Below are 19671 nucleotides of genomic sequence, written 5' to 3'. Positions count from 1 at the left end.
AGTCAGCAAATTAAACTGTTCGCTCCTACAAAGCTTGAATGTTTAGATATCAGTGCAATTGTCACTTTGTCACCTTTGTCGTTCATATGTAGCTTGGCAAATAAACATGTTTTCTTGGTGCGTATTTTTTTGCATTCCAGCGTTCGTAAAAATCTAATAGGGCCTAAACTAACCCATGCCTTCTCGGACTTGTTACGCTGAAACCCTGACTTAAAAAAATGGCCGCGGTTTATACATGATGAATTCCTCGTTTTTCTTTTAGCAAATGAAATGTCGAAAAGTAGGTCTGCTGAATAATTTTAGTGTTGTAAAAAAGGCGTTGCGTTATACTTCACATCAGGTTTAAAATAGAGTTGGGTAAGGGAACGCAACAAAATGTTATTGCTAAGACATAGTTGTAAGTTGGTATACGATAAATAAGTCGCGACATTTACCATTTTAGCTTCCTGCGCACAGAGATTTTTTTGCGTTTTTTGTCAATATATGCCGTTATACCAAGCGCTTAAAGTTACTGCTAATAATTGTAAAGTTACTAATTATATTGCCTAAAATACAGCTGTTTTAGTGTTCACTACAGACTGATATTGCTTTCACTGCATTTCAAAATTACATGAATACCGAAATGGCTAATGTGATTAGAGGAAAATTTGATCAAGGTTTAGATACGGTAAGAATTTAACATTAATTCCAATACATTTTAGGTTAACACTTGCAATTCCAAAACGATAGTTTCCAGCTTTAATGCCTAAATTTTAAACTTACTCCTTAATAAGGATAAACATTTTAATTTACAGATGACGCATGCAATCGACGAAAAGACTGGAGCGGGTCTTGAGCGGAAGTTAAAAGAACTGGTGGACAGAGGTGAGCTTGCCCAAGCAAACCACTCATTTACTGTTGGTGGTGACTGGATATTTCGACTTCATCCCAACACGGGGAAAGACCAACCAGCCAATGCTCAAGTTGTGTTTAGAGTTGGCGGTGTGGTACCCTGGAATGATTTACTCGATTCAGCATTACACGGGAGTAATGGGCAACCAAATAAGGGGTTTAGACCAAAATATTTTCAAATGCGCCGCACATTGTTTCGAAATATTTCTGGTGACCAAAACATTACTCACGAAGAGTTACAAGCATTTGTTCTTTTGCAATTCGAAATCGCCCGCAGGGTGGATAAAGCTGAAGATCGAAAAGTTTATCCATCAAGAAATAAAACTATTCGAGCAATTGAAAAAGCGGTAAAATTAAATCGCAAGAACTACTATAAAATTATGGTTGAAATGTTTTCAGATTCGAATGAAAAACGTCTTGCCTTTTACCGTCAGTTGATGAAATATTAATGCGCTTTTATCAGAAAGTACTTAGTGGAGAAGTTTGTGTGCAAAATTTTGGAATGTTTTGTGTGGAAAATTTGGAATGTTTTATGAAAATAATTTTCGTAGAGGATTGAGTCTTTATGCTGTGCATCTCCTATAGCAGGGGTGGGCAAACTTTTCAGTGCAAGGGCCGCATTCAAAAGTTCTTAATCTTAAGGGGCCGCATAGTATTTCACCAACGGCCGCCAATTGCTCGCTTGTTTTTGTTTTAAAATAAGTGGTGTAAAGAATTTGGTTTTTATCATATATATACCATTTAAAGCCACCTAAAATGCTCAGATTAATAAAATTTCTTACTTGGTGCATAAGTTTAGCCATACGAAGCTAACTGTTTATGACGTCATAATCTGTATTGTGACGAATGCGGTTCCAGTTTTTTTTGCATTGTTTGCACACAATAAGCGGATAAAAAGCCTGGCGCATATGGTTACTAGGCTGATAGTCCTTTTGCCAGTCTCACGAAATCTGTTTTTAGCAGTTTGAAAATAAAAATATTTGGCAAAATAGTGATTTAGCCTTAAATATTAACACCCCTGATTTAGCCTTAAATATTAACATAGTATATTTTCAGCTATGTGCAAATACGTTTGTTGTCACTTGATTGAACAAACATTGATTGAAACGCTACAATTGTAATTGTTTCAAAATAAACAACATTTAAATAAGCACGTTTTTTGTTGATAAATTCCTTGCGCCAACATTAAAGAATGCGAGTCACTTTTAGTATCCGTCTTTAGGTGTTGTGCGGGTTTGTGTTAACGATTCTGAAGCCGTTTTTTGTCCGTTTGCAAAGTACTGCAACGACCTAAACTTTGATCCAAAGTTACCAACGTTTATGCGTCAACAGTGCGAAGTGGGCTGTATTTGGAAACGTGATTCAATTTTACTTTTATCGAACGAAGAAATTGTGTCAAGTGACGATTTCCATAATAACGTGGCAGAAACAACAGGCTAAAGCACGTAAAAAGTATTTGTGTTTAGTTCCCAAGTATGGTACGGGTACAGATACTGCTCATGGTATAGGTATGGGCACCCCCGGCATTTTTTATTATTTTTTAAAACTCTACGCCTGCTTATAATACTATTCAGCGTTGCTCGGTAACTTTCTCTTTCAAATTTACTAACATTTGGCGGGCCGCACGAACTCCTTTGACGGGCCGCATGCGGCCCGCGGGCCGTAGTTTGCCCACCCCTGTCCTATAGTGTAATTAAAAATCAGTTAACAAACTTTGTTGTGTTTTAGAAACTTTTGTGCGTCCAACATTCCGCGCCTTTTAAAACCATAAAGCAAGGCTGCTAATTTATTAAACTATTAAAGAGCACTAGAGGACGAGAATTTAATTAGTGTATTTGCACCATCCAAAATCTCTTGATAATTGACGAAGTAATTGTTTAAACCGTACAAACATTCGAGAAAAATAACTCGTTAAATTAATAAGCGAATAAACATGTGTTGGATAGGAAAAAAACTGCGTTTGTTGCATATAATCCAATAGGGTCTAAATCTTGAAAACAATTGTAGTTTTTAATGGGCGCTTGCCGCCCGAGGTGATAAGCTGTGATAGAACATTTCTGGCGTTTTCGCCTTGTGTGGCAGAAATTACAGAGAAAGGCCAGAATTGGCCAAGGATTCGATTAGAAATGGTTGAAGTAAATCGCTATTGCCGTATGCTGTATAATATTACTCAAAACGTTCTGTAGCCATGCCAGGTTCCGAAAATATCATGTTTTCCTGCGAAGCCGCTTTCTACGAAAACGTGAGATTGTTACACCGAACGGATTTAAAAAAAGCTTTCGTTAAATGTGCAAGTGCCAAACTGTTAACCTTGATACAAACGATCAGCACAAGAACTACAAGCAAGAATCCTGAATATACCTCATTCAAATTCAACTATCACCAACCACTGACGCTGTGTCAGTGACTAAAGTTTTAGCCACATAAGTTAAGTATAGGTAAAAAACCAAAAACCAAAACTAGTGGGTTATAAGCTATTTGGTTAAATTGTTTGGGTACATGACATATAAATAGTTTGAAATTTTTACCTTTTACTTTCTTAATTTTTGCGTTTAAAAACATTGGGTTTCGTTCTTAATGCATCGTTTCCGCAAGAACTTATGTATACAGTTATGAAATCCGAAATTAAGGACATGCATCTAATACAAACAACAGTTCTAAGTACACGTATTCGAATTCCATTGTTGTACACAAAACTTTCTATGAATTAAAAAAATTGGCGAAAACTTTCTATGAATTAAAAAAAATGGCGCAAGAACGGTATTTTAAAAACCTTCGGTGTAAAAACGATGAGGTTTGTTCACATTTCAGTAAAATGGAAAATATAGAGCTTTATAAAGACTTGGAAGATATTGCCATAAACGAAGTATCCGAAAATGTAACATTTGCAGTGTTTGTAACGTCTACTTCGGTGATCCCGGTGGGCACAGACGTCCACTCTGGTACTTCTAATTTGGATCAAAAACGCGCCTGCCAAATCCCAACTACAGGCTTCTTCCAGCTAACACTCCACACAAGGTTGTAACAGTTTATTTGAAACAAGCCTTTGATGGCTTCAATTAACAGGATGCAGTTACTTCTAGACTGGCGGACGGTTTTCTAAAGGTAGCAGGGCATAAACACAATAGAAAATGCCAGTTTACAGTATAACACTCTTACCGAAACGTTTTGACCAGGACTTAACAGTTATTGTCGACGATCAAATCAAGTCAAACTGTAAATAACAGAGTACACTTTAAACCAGGCACATTGTCACAACAAAGGTTTAACAATACAAAACAATGGTTATTGGCATAATGTTGACCAAGATAAACAAGCAAATAAAACAACACTTACCAAAATAACTTGGACAGGAATTACTGGCAAACTTGATGTGCGCAGCAACAGGTTACTTTTAACAAGAGATTTACTTAGTTTTTCTGAAAAACAAACGACAGTAGTTTCTTAGACTCAAAAAAACGAACTACTCACGTTTCCAGCAAACTTGTCGAACACGAGGCGCGAAACTATCCACATGATAGCGCTATTTACACTGAAATTTACAATATGGGTAAACGGTAGACAAAACAGTAATTTGCAATGTAACAGTGTTAAAAAACAATTTGCTCGTCTGTGAATTGACTGAACTGGAGAGGGTAAGTAACGTTGGTGTGCCAATAATGAAATATTTAACCATTAACATCTCTAGGTGCGAATTCTTTTTCTCAAAATTTAAACGCGAATAAATTTCCTCATAATGTGTTGGAGGATTCGCCCTATGGTCATTTTAAGGAAATCCACGAAGATAAATTTACTGATTCAATTCTGTTTCAACAGCTTTGCAGGTAAAATAACACAGTTACTATGATATATATTGAGAAAGAAAACCTGCTATTCTAACTGGGCTTTGTTACCTTTCTTAACATTCGTTTTCTACCACATTCAAAACCATGACAAGTGTTTTTGTTTTTTTTACGCGGTTTTGTGTTCATACAGAGCAGCTGGCATCTATTGCAAAACAATTTGTGGCTACAAAAAATCCGTTAAATACTTTCCTGATCATTCGTTAAAAAAAATCCATCGGAGTTTAAGGGATCGTGGAATGCAGTGAATGTGGATGGCGAATGGAGACTGATTGATACCCATAGGGCAGCAAGATATTTTGGAGGTGTGGTAACAAGTAGTTGTTAGAGCGCATTGGGTTCTGTACTGTGCGTGTTGTTTTAAAGGAAATTCAGTGGATGATAAATTGGTGTACGAGTACAATGAACATTACTTTCTTACTGACCCTGATACATTGATTACAAGTCATTTTCCAGAAGATCCTAAATGGCAACTGCTGCATCGGCCGAAAACCTTAGAACAGTTTGAGGCAATCGTAAGTTTTAAGGCGTACATCTAACTACTAATTTTAACATATTGATGTAGGAAGATGTTCAGAATTGGCCGTCCTTTTATGACTTCAAACTGCCACATGTACCACACAACAAGGGTTTGGTTGCAATTGTCTTTAAAGGACATGTTCAAATCAATGGCGTAGGAGCATATGCTGCCGCCCCTGGCTTTCGTTAAAAATGCAGCCCTAAGTAGACTGTAGCAAATTTTGAAATGGTTTCATGTTCAAGCAATCTTTTTAATAAACATAATTACAAATAATGTGCTCAGAAGTTTTATATTGCTCGAGAAAGAAGCCTCATTGTCTCAGCGTTAAGGCCAAAAATAAAAGACAAAAAATAGAGAGCAAATGTATTAGGCAAATAAAAGATCAATAGACGCCTCAAAATTGAACTTCTCGAGCTTTCGCCGAAGCAAAATCAGCGATAATATCTTCGAAATCTAGTTTTTGAACGTAGTCTCTTTCTATAGAAAGAATCGATAGAGCTGATAGCCGATCATCATCCATGGTAGAACTTCAATACGACTTTTATCATTTCGAGCTTTGAGAAACTCCTCTCACAGCTCGCAATCAAAACACCATGGTAAGATAAGTTTCAGACACAAGCATAAATATGGTGTCGAATCAAGTAGGTGTGATTTAGCAAACCACTGTAAAACATCAAACGCTGTTGCATTACGATCAAACGTGGTTTCACTGCTTCGCACCAGCCTCTTAAATATGTCAAATTCCACAGGTAACTCCAAAAAGTCCACCTCGTCGTCATAATTAAAGACTTATGACATAAGTGCTTTTGAAAGCGTTACCAGATATAAATATGCCTTTTAGAAATTTGTTTCAATGCTGGAGCAAACCACTTTCTTGTTGTAAATATCTTTAAGGTAATTAGCTCTTTTATTATTCTGTCTCGTAATGTGCCGTTATTTCTAATGCAATGTCAACATTAAAAATGAAAAAAACTATTCAGTGGATTCAAAACATTTATTATGTTGGTTGAGAATTGCAGGTTGGGTCAGATGATTTAGGCTGAATTTAATTGGATTTGGGCACGCTTTTTTGCCAACATTTGCATTGTAAGCTTTCAATGACAAAAATATTAGTTCTACCAGTCAAAAACATGAATAAAGAAACAAAATGGCGCATTATGCGTATGGAGCGCTATTTTTTGTGTTTGATGTCATTTTTCATTTACTGCTATTTGCTATAGAACTAAAGTGTTGTAATTTTACAACTTGTACTAAAAAAATCACTAGGATTCAAACAAGGTGCATGCAATCAAGATATAAAAGTGCTGAGATTTCGGGTAAAAAAGTTTCAAAGCAAATTCTGGTGGTCTGTAATTGGACTGACTTCGTTTTGTTTCACAGGTAGCTAGAGTGACTTTACTTCAGATTTTAAAATTTAAACACACGTAAATATGAGAATTGCAACAATATTGTTTATCAAAAAACACCCTTGTTTGCTAAGAGTTCATCTCGGGATTATCCCGCAGAAGAAGTGTAAGTTTTTTCTGTCCGACATGCACAAAGATTCGACTTAACCCACATAAATTTAATATTGAACAAAATACACTAATGATATTATTTCGAATTCGCTTCATCTACGTTGGTTTAACTATTGAAAAAAGCTGTTTTTTAAGATTCTCAAATATTTGACCTAGGTGTAACAAAAACCTTAGCAAACAGCGTAGCCTATAACACATTTCGCCAAAACCAACCAAAAAGGACCGAGACTTGATTTGCAATTTAAACCACAAAAAAACCAAGGCTTGACGTTAATGCTTATTTTAGTCATGTTTTATCTTCAGAAGCCTCTGTTTGAAAACTTTCACTTAATTATCATTTGTATTCCCTCTTGAAAAAACTTATGTGTAAGAAATGTCGCTATAATACACACCATTAGGATCGAAGTAACATTTGATGTAATCGATTTTGTTGATTTTGTTGACATTGATTTGATTTGTGTATCAAAATTTACCTTCTATGTATCTGCTATTGGCAACTACAAATCATGATTTTAGTATCAATCATTTTTTTATGTTTAACAGGCTGACAAGCTTCATTATATAAAATAATTACCCTTATGTACTTCATCTAAAAACAAGTGAGATATAAAACTTGAGGAAGTGTTCGGGCTGCTATGACAAAAAACATAGTTTTTAGAATATAAGTGACTATAAACATAGTAATCAGAATACACATGATTTTGCCTGGTGAAAATGAACTTATACTTTAACTTTTTATTTAGAAAAATTGTTTGATATGTTCAGTTAACATATAGGCTGTTTAATATAAGCATATAACTTATGTTTAGTATATACTGTACAATGATTACACATAGGATGAAAATGTTTACAAGTTTTATCTTCAGTGCATGCAATTAGAACTTAAAAAACCAGCACAACCGAAAAATGTCAGAGCAATGTGATTTTCTCTTTACCATCAAACGAAATTTACCCTCTGTCTTAGGATGCTAACTTGCGCAGACGAAACTTTTGTTTCAGTGAGGAGCAGATACCAGCGCTTCAGGAAAGACAGCAGTATTAGCATGTCACGTTCAATAGTTTAAGCTCCTATATGCTTGAGTTGATGGAAACAGAAGGCTTTGTTTTGTGTCATCAATAAACAACATAGTTTATTTAAAGCGTGATTTCACCACATTTCAATTTCACAAAACAAGTTAAATTTAAAACCACTAAACATAGCAGGAAAAGAAGAAGCTGGAAACGTCATACAACTCAGGATGATTGCAACTGACAGCGATAAAAATGTTAAGAATAACCAGACTTGCCGTATACAATTTAGTTAAACAATATTTAGTATAAACTCTATACAATAACGATATACAATTTAGTTTCACTCTTAAACCGAGGGATCAGCGTGAAGTTGGAAGTACTATTTGTGTTGCTATAGTACGCAACGTATACATGAATCGGAATAGCCCATACTTTCAGTTGGCGACTCCGAAGAAAGACAGCTTAGGTACTTATTTTATTCAAAAGTCTTTAAACCAATAGTAAAGTTTGCTTAACGGATTTTTGATATTTATATTCATGAAAACAATAATTTACTTCCATCCTTTGCGCATGAAAAATGTACCAGACCAAGATTAAACAACTCGATTGGATAATTACAAAATGCTCTAAATAAATGCAATTGTTTTTGTTTGTTTAAAAAATCCACCTAATGAATTTTTAAAGAAATCCACCGAATGTGGTACAAAGGGTAGAGCATTAAAATAACAATAACCTGTTGCGACTTGACTCCGAGTTGTAAAACTGTTATTACCGGTAATGTCTACGTGTATTCACAAGAAATATTTACCACAGATTTACAGAGACATGGCCATTAAACCCTACCTCGTAAACAGTAAAACGGCGGTTGGTGTCGCCAACTAGTTTTACGAAATAAAATATCTCTGCAGTGGTAGGCCTATGCAAAAAAGTTCAAAAATAAGACAAAGATTAAATAATTATGCGTTACAGTTTAAACCAGCGACTGTAAAGTACGAAAAGCCAACTTGAACCCGGTTTGTGGTAGGTCAATGTGTACACGTTTGATATAGCTTCGTTTTTATCAATTACCGCTTTGCACATTTAAAACATTGAAAATAACCTTAGCATTTTACATTGACCTTAGCAGTCTTTTTTAGCAACTCAAAATTAAAAAAAGACTCTATCAGGAGGAAAACGGAAAGTCAAACTGTTAATCACCAAAGAAGATGGCAAACAAGAAGGGAATGTTTCAAGTGGCATTTAACTTCTAATTTATTGTTACCACGTGCGATGTGATATTACCGCAACCAGTAATTGTAATTTTCATCTATGTTGGACCACATGAAACGTTTTCATGTCGGGCCTAATCCATTAGGCTACCTACTTTAACGTAGTATACCTGCAGAGCCCATGATAGGTTCTAAGTTACTTTTTTGACTTCAAACGTAGTTGTTCCAGCACCTTCTGTTTGCCATTGCGACTACATGCATAGGGCCTGTTTGCGATTGTTTTTTTTACATTAAAAGAAGATCGAGTATCATAGTTTACAATTAAAATTACAAGAATTAGAAAAATTTGCCATGGTTACAAAAATATGTCGGAAAATTTGCATTTTTACGTTGCACATTCTCCAAAAAATAGTCATTTTCGATCCTAATCCACAAACATTCTAAACCAGAGAAACGACGATCTGGTTGGGAGAAGTTCAAGGCCAACAAAAGATTTTGCCGATCACACTGTATACGGTAAATTTGCTTTTGGATTTTGTATGTGTGTTGATAGTCAATGCACTCGAATTGTCTTTGCACAACGCCTTAGTAACCAAATGATTATTGAAACTCTATCATTGCTGGGTGCAATGTTGTTTTTGCAGTTAAAAAAAATAGCAGAAAATTTCGAAAACAAGATCCGTGTAATTTTTCTTGAATCTCAGAGGTAAGACTTACCAAAATCTCAGTAACAGTTTTGCTTGCCGAGTTGTTAAAAGTAGTTTGCCAAAAAATGTTTTACTATTTACACTGCAGAGATAAAACCATTAATCGCAGAAACCAGGAAAGGCAAAAACAATACCTGCGAGAACGTCTGAGAAAAAGACGACAACCTGCTGGGTTGTCCAAAAGTAATAAACTGCCACATGATATGGTAAGATTATTGCTTAACACGTGTTTCCATTAATTTAAATTAGCATTCCTAAACGTGGTAAATTGGCTAAAAAAACTACCCTTTAGACGTAATTGCTAGTATATTGCCTAGACATCGGCTAAACCTGCATAGTTTAAACAGTCGTTAAAGGGCTGTAAGAAAAAAAAAAAATTAATGCCTAAAGTCGAATATCGATGGCTAATCGTACATGAGCAATGTCAACAGTGAAAATAAAATCAAAAAGATAACACCAGTTCTGGACAAACAACCTGCCCCTGTGCCACCGAACACAAATTAAGAAGCTTTATACAGGTCAGATTGTGACACGAGAGTTCAAAGGACCAAAAATCATCTAATTTTAAGACAATAGGTGTCAACAACTTTAATCAATAATTAGTATGCTGTTTTTTAGGCTTTTTGTAAAAAAAGCAAACTTATGACATGTATACAATCTAAACGAATTATTATATTTCTTTTTTATGTTAGTAACATGGAAAACACAGAACTTTTTAAAAATTGGGAAGATTTTGCCACAAATGTGAAGTCCGAAAACGTAACTTTTGCTGTATTGATGAAAAATTTGTTGGTTCGTGAATTGACTGAACTGGAGAAGGTAGGAAAAATGGTACAGTTGCTTAGCATGAAGTGAGTTTAAGGAAATTGTTTTTTGCTTTAGGTGCGCATTCTGTTTCGCTGGATAAGCTCACAAGATTTAAATGCGATCAAATTTCCTGATAATGTGTCGGAAGATTCGCACTATGGTCATTTGAAAGCAATCAAACAAGACCGATCGGACTATTCTGCTCTGTTTCAACGACTTTGCAAGTAAAACAGCTGTATATTTTGGAGTGTTGATTTGCATATTGAAGAGGTATAATACCGACATTTTAACGATCGCTAAGAAGGGCGTTTTAAAGATAGCATTTTGGTGTCTTTCGTTTGTAAGTTACATTTTACATTCGTGACTTACTATGACAAGCAAAGCCTATTTTGTGATCATACAGAGCAGCAGGTGTTCATTGCAAAACGATTCGTGGTTTTAAAAAAGCTGTCGGATACTTTCCTGATCATTCGTTTCAAAAAATTCCATACCGGTTTGTTGGACCGTGGAATGCAGTGTACATATATGGCGAATGGAGGTTAATTGATACCCGTTGGGGAGCAAGGCATATTACAGGTAAAAAAAAACGTTTTGATGTTAGATTCCAGGTTAAACCGAGGCATATTTTTTTCAGAAGGGACAGATCTTGTTTATAAGTACAACGAATACTACTTTCTAACGGATCCGGACAAATTGATCACAACGCATTTTCCTGAAACTTCTGAATGGCAACTGCTGCATCGGCCAATAACCTTTGAAAAGTTTGAGGTAATTTTAATTTCTTTAACAGAAGCACTAATAGCTGTTTCCCATCGTGTTTACATTTTTTCAGAATTCGGTTAGAAATTGGCCATCTTTTTACCACTTCAAGTTGTCACATTCCACTCACTGTACTGGTATGATTGCAACTGACAGCAATGGAAATGTCAAGATAAAACTTAACGTACCATTGGCCTTGAAGGATATAAAATTCAGTTTTGTACTTGAACCGAGAGATGAGTGTCAAGTTGGAAGCACCATCAGCGGCGTTGCCACACAACGCAACTCTGAAGCGGTATGGCTGATGTTAGTTCGGTCGGAAAGAGAATAGCAATTTATAATGTTACGTTATTTTTGCAACACGATGTTTCAAACCAATATTAAAATGTGTTTACAGATTTTCGATGTTCATCTTCCCGAAAAGAAAGATTTTATTCTGAAACTTTCCGCACGCAAAACAGCGGAGACCGCAGGCGAGAAACTCTGCACCTATCAGCTCAATTGGCCCGAATGAAGTACAAACATAAAATGTACATAATGCCGTGTAGTGTTGTACAAAGCATAGATTCATTTATATTGTCTTGCACTTATTCTATTAAGTTTTGGCCTGCGTTCATCACCCCAAAAAACTCGAGAGTTGAAAATAATTTTGTTGTCTATGTACTGGATGAGTTCCAACTAATGTTAAATTAACAGAACAAGAGCTTTTGATTTGAGTATTGTAAGAATATTTCGTTATTTGACGTTTAAAAATACAAACGGGTAAACCTTTGCTCTGCTGGATACACAAGCATTGCTTTCGTTTGAACGATAAACAAGCCAAAAAATCAATTTGTATGTAGCTAAGGACAAGTTGGAACAAATCTTTTCTATATTGGCCTGTTGCTACTTGACTCCAAGTTGTAAAACTGCTTTTGCTGATTTTAATGTTTACGACTTGGCGAAGTGAACTCACAAAAAAGTTTAATATGGACTTCCTAAAAACATAAACGTTAAACCCAAGCTCATAAACAATAAAACGGCGGTTACTGTCGCCAAGTATGCACAAAAATCTGAAATAGGGCAAGGGGTTTGATCAAGAGTCGCCAAACATCGCGGTCGAACATCACTTGTATTAACCATCTGCAACAGCGTGTAGAAAGATTTTCATTTTTTGACGCATAAATTACTGATCCAAAAGCAGTTTGCATTATACCACTGGCAAAAACTAAAATATAGTAATTGTGCGTAAAGAATTGCCGTATTTTGTCAATTATTGGAATGGAAATGAAATAAAGGAGCCTTGCTCGGTGGAGGAGTTAAATTGTAAAAATATATCCGATAATTTAAAGATTTACCAGTCGCATCATTTGACTTTAATGAAATTGTAAACGACCATAGGCTTATGGTGGTTTTAGAAAAGCTGCGTAAGGCATGCGACCCTTCAGTCTTAAAATTAACCGGCCCTATGTGAAAAAGGTAAGTGACCTATGGGTTACATGATCGAGGGTCGCGGATTGAACCAGTGATTTTTAAGTGAACCAAATTTAAATGCAAAGTCTCCCTTTTCCTAAGCAAACTCACTTTGTGGATTTTTTGTTTGTTTGAAAAGTGTGTTTAAGCACGCCCAGTTGTGGAAATTAGAAAACGATCCTAGATTTCCGTGTTAACAATTAACGCTTCGTACATAAGGACATTCAATTTGGCTTTGGTACATGGTTTTGATTATTGCCTTATTTTGTCACAGGTTAGTTCATCAAAAAGGCCTCGATTTATCACCAAATAGGCCCAAATTATTCCATCTTTTTCAAAACACTGATGACCTTTAAACTTATTGCACCCACAATGTAGCATTTTTAGCAATTTTATCAACAAACAAAAAACAGTTTGTATTTTTCTTCACACATTTAATAAAACAACATCGCCAATCGCTGCCGATATAGGCGCCGAACGTGATTACATATTGGTCCGCATCACTGCACGACAAACTATTTACTTGCAAAAACTTCCGTTGGTTACCGAGTCACCCCGTTCTGCGTACGCACAACTACTTTCGTTTTAGCACAGACAATAACTTTCCCGTTGTGCGGACAAAAGCGCATTCAAACGGTAGCTTGATGTTCAGCAGTGCAAACAAATTTTGAGGGATTTTAAAACTGCTTACACTCGGTGAACAAAAAAGGTCACGATCGTTGTGTCATTTCAGTTTTCGCGTAGATTTGAGCAGCATCAAAATGAAGATTAGGTTTAAGCGTGGTGGCTATTTATGTTTTGTCAGCTTAAACTTGTTGGCATGTATTGCTGAAGATAATCCTTGTTAAATTTAGTAAAGTTTAGGCAAGTGTTGTATTTTGATGTAAGAAAGTGTAAAAAATGCAACTTAAAACACTTTGCTGAACGTTAGGGGCACAGATTTTACACTAATGTAAATAAAAGCAAAGCTATAGGCTTACTAATGCGCTTTAAGTTATTGCATTACTTGGCTAACCAATGTAAAACAGGTAAAGTCTTGCCGATCTGGTTTCATTATCGACCCCCGTACAGGGATATACTGAACGTTAGGGGCATAAATTTTACACTAATGTAACTAAAATTGTTAGAGGTTTTCATTTGCGCCACAGTATGTAAACGAAGCAAAGCTAGGAACTAGAATTCATAACGCAAAATATTTGTCTAAGACTTAACGCAAACTTTATCACCGGTTTTAAGTCAATTGAAACTGATAGGCTATAGAATGGAGGGGGAACCAACCAAACCACAAAAGCCACCGGTGGCGGCTAAAGGTAAATATATTTTGTAAAGGTAAAAGCTAATTGTTATATTGAAAAATGTTCGTAAAAACCTTTAAGTTAGACATTTAGAATTGCATTTTGCATTTGTAGGATTTTTGGTCAAGAAGCGGCAGATTGAAAAACAAATCCAGAAAGCTGCTGAGGCGGAGAAGGCCGGAGGTTCAAGTGCGCGCAACAGTGGGTTCGTTCCGTTTGATAGCACATACGCAGCCACGACGCAAAACCAAACTATAGTTATGCTAACTGAAGCGCTAACCTATGTTTTGTTGAGCATCACATTTTTTCTTATTGCACTGAACTGTTTCATGGAGTTAATTGCTATAGTTGTTTGCTTGCACATAATCCGTTTTTTGTCCGGTGATTTATTTGATGACTTGGATTATCGGCAGTTTGCTTGTAAACCATTTGTGATATTATACACATTTTGTCAAAAACTTTGCTTGATTATAGCAAAGGTGCTACTTTATATCTATAGTAGAAGGAATGGGACCTTATTTATCGTTCCGTTTGACTTCCGACCGTATGCCCAAACGCCATGGCATAGACTTCAGTGTTTACTCAATCGTAAAAGCTTTACTTTGTCCATTAGTACACAACAAAACAAGTCCCTTTAACTGTGGCTACTAGTTCAAAACACACTAAGGAGAATAGCAACAGAAACACTGATTTTTACGCTTGCAGGAACGCTACATCTCGGTATTCAACAAGATGGAGTGAAAATATCGACAACATTTCCGTTGAGTCACCAAAGAAATTGACAAGCGATGACGAGGTGTTTCAGGTAGGCCACATGCTCTAATAACAGAAACATCGCTTATGATGTACTTTACCACAATCAGACGTTATACAACTTTTAATGACAAGTACCGAAACTCGTTTTTGTTTACAATCGTTAACGCAATGTTCATCTAAACTTGTATTGAATAATGTTAATTCAGGTTGATAATGACAGTTCAGCACAGCAAACACAGACTTTGGATTCTACAGTTGATGGTAAGATTGGTTTAAGCGACATCATCAAACACAGGTCGTAATCATCAATTTTATACTACCTGTGGTTTTCATGTAAGACAGTTTGGCATATAAATAGTGCACCAGGCTTACAAATAAGGCTGAAATAAACTTTTTATCATTTTCGCACTATGTGGCCCCGGATAGTAAAATGGCCTACAGTTTTCAATTGGAAGATCGCTACTGCATTAATTGGCTTAATAATGTGAAACATATAGTCTTTAATTACCGATCTAGTTTCATTACCGACCCCCGTATAGAGAAGTTCTTTTTTATACCGGTTATTGTGTATCACATGTGTTTCCATGTGACATGTGTCATACCTGTTTTTGACAGTGAGAAAACGCAAAAATGATTTTGAAGCAAAAGCTAAAGCCTTTCGCATTGAATCCGAAAGGTAAACGTGATATTTGCTAAATTTTGCCGAGTCTTTTTTGTCGAAAAAATGATTATGACATATCGTCTATTGCAGGGATGAACTTATAAAACAACAAAACCAAGAAAAAAGAAAGAAGTATCTACAGGAACGTTTAAGAAAAAGAAGACATTTAGCTGGACCGTTGCATATCTCACCAGGAGCTCAACCAGATAATAAACACAAAGTAAACTACTATATCAATCCAAAATTTCAAAATTTCAAAAATAGGATGAATTAATTTGCATGGACACGATGAAAAAGTCTGTTTTTTGAGGACAACCTAATAGATATTATTGTAGGTTTATTCTGTATTTTCTTGGTTTGAATTGTAATGTAAATGACCATGACAACGTATTCTACATAACTTACCATGCCACTCTAGGTAATTGAAGGCCAATCACTTCAGAGCAACGTCAAACAGATGAATGGAAGCGAAGTCGAAGAGCTGATACCAGTTCTAGGCGAGGAACCTGCGCCTATTCCACCGCAATCAAGTAAAGAAGTTCTGTACAGGTAACCCATGTTTGTTTGTTTCTTTCCAATAGGACAGCACTACCTTTACGCCAACAAAAACGCTTTTTTGTCTTAATTAATAAATGTACCTTGATTTCAGTAAAATAGAAAACACAGAGTTTTTCGAAGACTTGGAGGAATTTGCCACGAACGTAGAATCTGAAAACGTAACGTTTGTGGTGTTAATGAAAACTCTGCTGATCAGTGAATTGACTGAACTTGAGAGGGTATGTATGTATTCGCATGATTTAATATGTTTTATACAAAACATTTCGCTATGTTTAGGTGAGAATCCTTTTCCACTGGATAAGTTCTCAGGATTTAAATGCGATTGAGTTTCCTGATACAGTAGAGGAAGATTCGCCTTATGGTCATTTAAAAGCAATCAAAGAAGAACGGTCGCACTATCCAACCCTGTTTCAAAGACTTTGCAAGTAAATTGTGTGCAGTTAAGTTGTTGTACGGGTGTTTTAATTATATTCCTATTTTGATGTCTGAAACGGCCAATACCGGTTTAAACTCGTCTTTGAAATAGTTCAAGCAGTTGTTACGTGCAAAATATGATAAAATGTCCATTGAAATACTTTGAACAAAACAGAGCTGCTGGAATACACTGCAAAAAAGTGAATGGATTTGTGAAAGGAGTCGGTTACTTTCCTGATCATTCGTTTTCGGCGAACCCTGAAGAACATCGAGGAATGTGGAACGCTGTTTACATTCATGGAAATTGGAGACTGATTGACACACATTGGGGAGCCAGATCTATTGATGGTACACATACAACACTAGGCTATAATGTAGTAAACTTACTGAAAAACATATCTACTGGTTCGCTGTGCACGTTGCAAGAAAGCAATTGGATATGCACATAAACAACTAGGCTCAATTGCTATTACTTTCTCTGGCATCATACATTTTCCATTGTCTTTTATCCGTGCTCACTTTACCACTGAATTTGTACGCGTATCTTTTGTAAGATAAATTACATACAAATCCATAAATGTATGTTTAGAGCTGGACAGGAAAACACTGACATACAGATACGAGGAGCATTATTTTCTGACAGACCCGGATGTGCTGATCAATACCCATTTTCCAGATGAAGAGCCTTGGCAACTATTACATAAGCCTTTAAAACTTTGTGAGTTTGAGGTAAAGTCTTAAAGATGCTGAATATGTGGGCAAACCTAAGAAACCGACAACAAATCTTATTTGATCCAACAGAAAACAGTCAGACACTGGCCGTTGTATTACGACCTCAACCTTAATGAGATTTCTCATCATTGTGGGTTGATTGAAGTCGACAGAAGCGGATTTGTGCAGGTCAAGTTGAGAGTGCCACAAGCCGTGAGAAATAACTACGACTTTAATTTTAAACTCCAACCGAAGTCCGAAGACAGACTTGTCGACAAGACACTCAACGAACATGTTTTACATCATCAAAGCAGTACGGAAGAGGTAAGAATGACGGAATTGCTATGATACAATCTGACTAAACAATAAAAAAAGAAACCTGAAATTGAACTACCGGTTTTTATTTTGTAACCTTGTTGGTTAAAGGATAATATGCGAAGTTGGTAGCAGTCAGTGTTAAGACACGCCAATTTTTTTCTTGTTGGACGTTTCGAAACGAAAATAACACTGTTTATAAATTTGTTTTAGACATTCGATGTCCATCTCACGACCCTGGGCCAATACATCTTGACCTTCTTCGGACACATAGCTGAGGGAAAATTAGACAGAACAATGCTGTCCAGGTACCAGCTGAACCTGGCGACCGACGTGAACAAAAATGTGAAAATGATGTCACCTCCTTTCCCCTCTGCTTGGCCATGTTACGGACCGACCGGCATTATTTCGAAGCTCGGTTTGATGGCAATATCACACAATTGTCCTACTGTAGAATGCGACAGTAACGGCGAAGCAGAAATTTCTTTTTCAATCGATAACAAAAATTCAGATGTTAAATTTATGCAAGAGCTGAAGGATAAAGACGAAATACAGAAAAACCGAGCAATCCACTACATAGAACAAGGAATTGTTTATTTCCTTGTAAAAGTAAACGAGAAAGGAAAATTCAAGCTCACGCTATTCGCGAAAGCTGAAAATGGTGCAAGTTATTCTTGGTTTTGTCATTATCTTGTATTTTCCGACAAACAGTTATCAGGTACACACAATAACTGTTTTCCGGATATTCCTAATGGTCGATTAGGTCCGTTGCAGCCCGACTTTACAGACCTTGGCTTGGTGAGAGTTGATCCTTTAACTGCTCTAGAAGAAACGTCAGTGTACATTGATTCTGATCAACAGGAAATGTGCCAGATTACTTTTCGGCACTCGGGACCCTTAAGTATGTCGGCACACCTTTATTCACTGAAAGAGAGGCTAGACGACAGCAATGTGATGATCGCAAAAGATAAGCAATACTCCACAGTTTTTGTCAATCTACCCATTAACGATATGGCAAAGACCTTTGCTCTAAGACTTTATACGGCAAAACCCGAAGCAAAGGAGCTGGCTTTTGTTTACACGGCATTGATACGCTTACCTAAATCAAATATCGCCAGTCCTAAATCTTTTTACAAAGGAAGCTGGGGTCTGAATGGCAAACTCTTTTATGGAAGCGGCTGCACTTCGGTTGCTTTTGACAATGTCAATGCAGTTTACAAACATGTGCCAAACGCGGAAACCCTTCCATGTAGATCATACTCGGGAGGTGGGGACATGCGAATGATTCTCAGCCACCAAGAAGCAATGCAAATGAGCTCAAAAGTGCTGAAGTTACTCGAAAGCGAAAAATTAGAAATAGATCAATCTGCACTGGTCACATCCAATCAGGCCAATAAGACCACCCTGTTTGTCAGATTTCCTGACGTGGGAATGTATTCTGTTGCTTTGTATGGAAAGAAGATCAATGAAAGTACAGATGGACTGCCCCATCTTTATTCTTGCCTCGTTGAAGTGCGCAAGGCAAGTGATTGCCAAAAGCAGTTCCCTTCGAGCTACAAGATTTATGAGCAAAGCTCCGTGGAACTTTACTCTCCTTTAAACAGCCAACTTCCGACCAACACCACAGTAAAATTTAAAATTGCTATTGGACAATTTCAAAAAGGTGCTGTAACACCCTTTGCCAAAGTTCGTTTGCTTGAAGACAACAATCGTTACATTTCTCCCAATAAGGAAAACGGTTGCCAGTATGAGTGGAATTACACGGCCGTACCAGGAAGCAAGACGGTGTCTTTGATGGTTCAGCAGAAAACGAATGAAAAAACAATGAACTATGTACTTAAGTACGATATTGATAGTTAAATTTCACTTGTACGGTCATCTTTGAAGCATTTGTGTTTTAGCAGCATTGAATTATAACAAAAATGTGTATGAGTGTAGTGCGGTAATTGGCTTGTGTATGCAGGTTGCAAATTATTTCATGTACATATGGCTTGTATTAATGTGTTTCGAGTATTATTTTCAATTAGATTTTCTAAATAAAAAATTCTAAAGAGATTAGACTGGCGTTGCAGAACAGCAGTGTAATTCACGATTTGTTTAAAAAAACAACAACAATATGATCTTATAATGTCAAACACGTCATGCAAACCCAAATATGAAACTATATCAGCTGTGTTCGTACCTTGTTTGTATTCAACGCCACCTGAAATAGTTTTGAAACATGCTATGATAATGTATATTGTATAC

At 36.4% G+C, this 19671-nt stretch overlaps 2 protein-coding genes and 1 long non-coding RNA gene across 3 annotated transcripts; 2 read left to right on the top strand and 1 right to left on the bottom strand.

Annotated features, from left to right (window-relative positions):
- Positions 1–573: 573 nt before the first annotated feature.
- Positions 574–1340, top strand: LOC145209992 (uncharacterized). The gene is made up of 2 exons (XM_080079959.1): positions 574–667; positions 795–1340. The coding sequence occupies exons 1-2, from the start codon at positions 611–613 to the stop codon at positions 1338–1340; spliced, it is 603 nt and encodes a 200-aa protein (XP_079936085.1). The 5' UTR covers positions 574–610.
- A 2179-nt stretch (positions 1341–3519) lies between these two features.
- Positions 3520–4436, bottom strand: LOC145238075 (uncharacterized). Its single transcript, XR_013862076.1, has 3 exons — positions 4228–4436; positions 4051–4105; positions 3520–3990 (listed from the first exon to the last, which is right to left on the bottom strand). It is a non-coding gene; the product is annotated as an uncharacterized LOC145238075 (long non-coding RNA).
- Positions 4437–10392: 5956 nt separating this feature from the next.
- On the top strand, positions 10393–19360 carry LOC145209976 (lim and transglutaminase domain protein ltd-1-like). Its single transcript, XM_080079958.1, has 6 exons — positions 10393–10515; positions 16261–16409; positions 16574–16746; positions 16988–17127; positions 17200–17433; positions 17638–19360. Exons 1-6 carry the CDS (start codon positions 10393–10395, stop codon positions 19282–19284), a joined length of 2466 nt encoding a protein of 821 aa, XP_079936084.1. The 3' UTR covers positions 19285–19360.
- Positions 19361–19671: the final 311 nt, after the last annotated feature.

This window comes from Phallusia mammillata, chromosome 1, assembly GCF_965637545.1.
Source record: "Phallusia mammillata chromosome 1, kaPhaMamm4.hap1.1, whole genome shotgun sequence".
NCBI lineage: Eukaryota > Metazoa > Chordata > Ascidiacea > Phlebobranchia > Ascidiidae > Phallusia > Phallusia mammillata.
The sequence above is the reverse complement of the archived record's forward strand: the minus strand, read 5'-3'. Positions and strand labels throughout refer to the sequence as shown.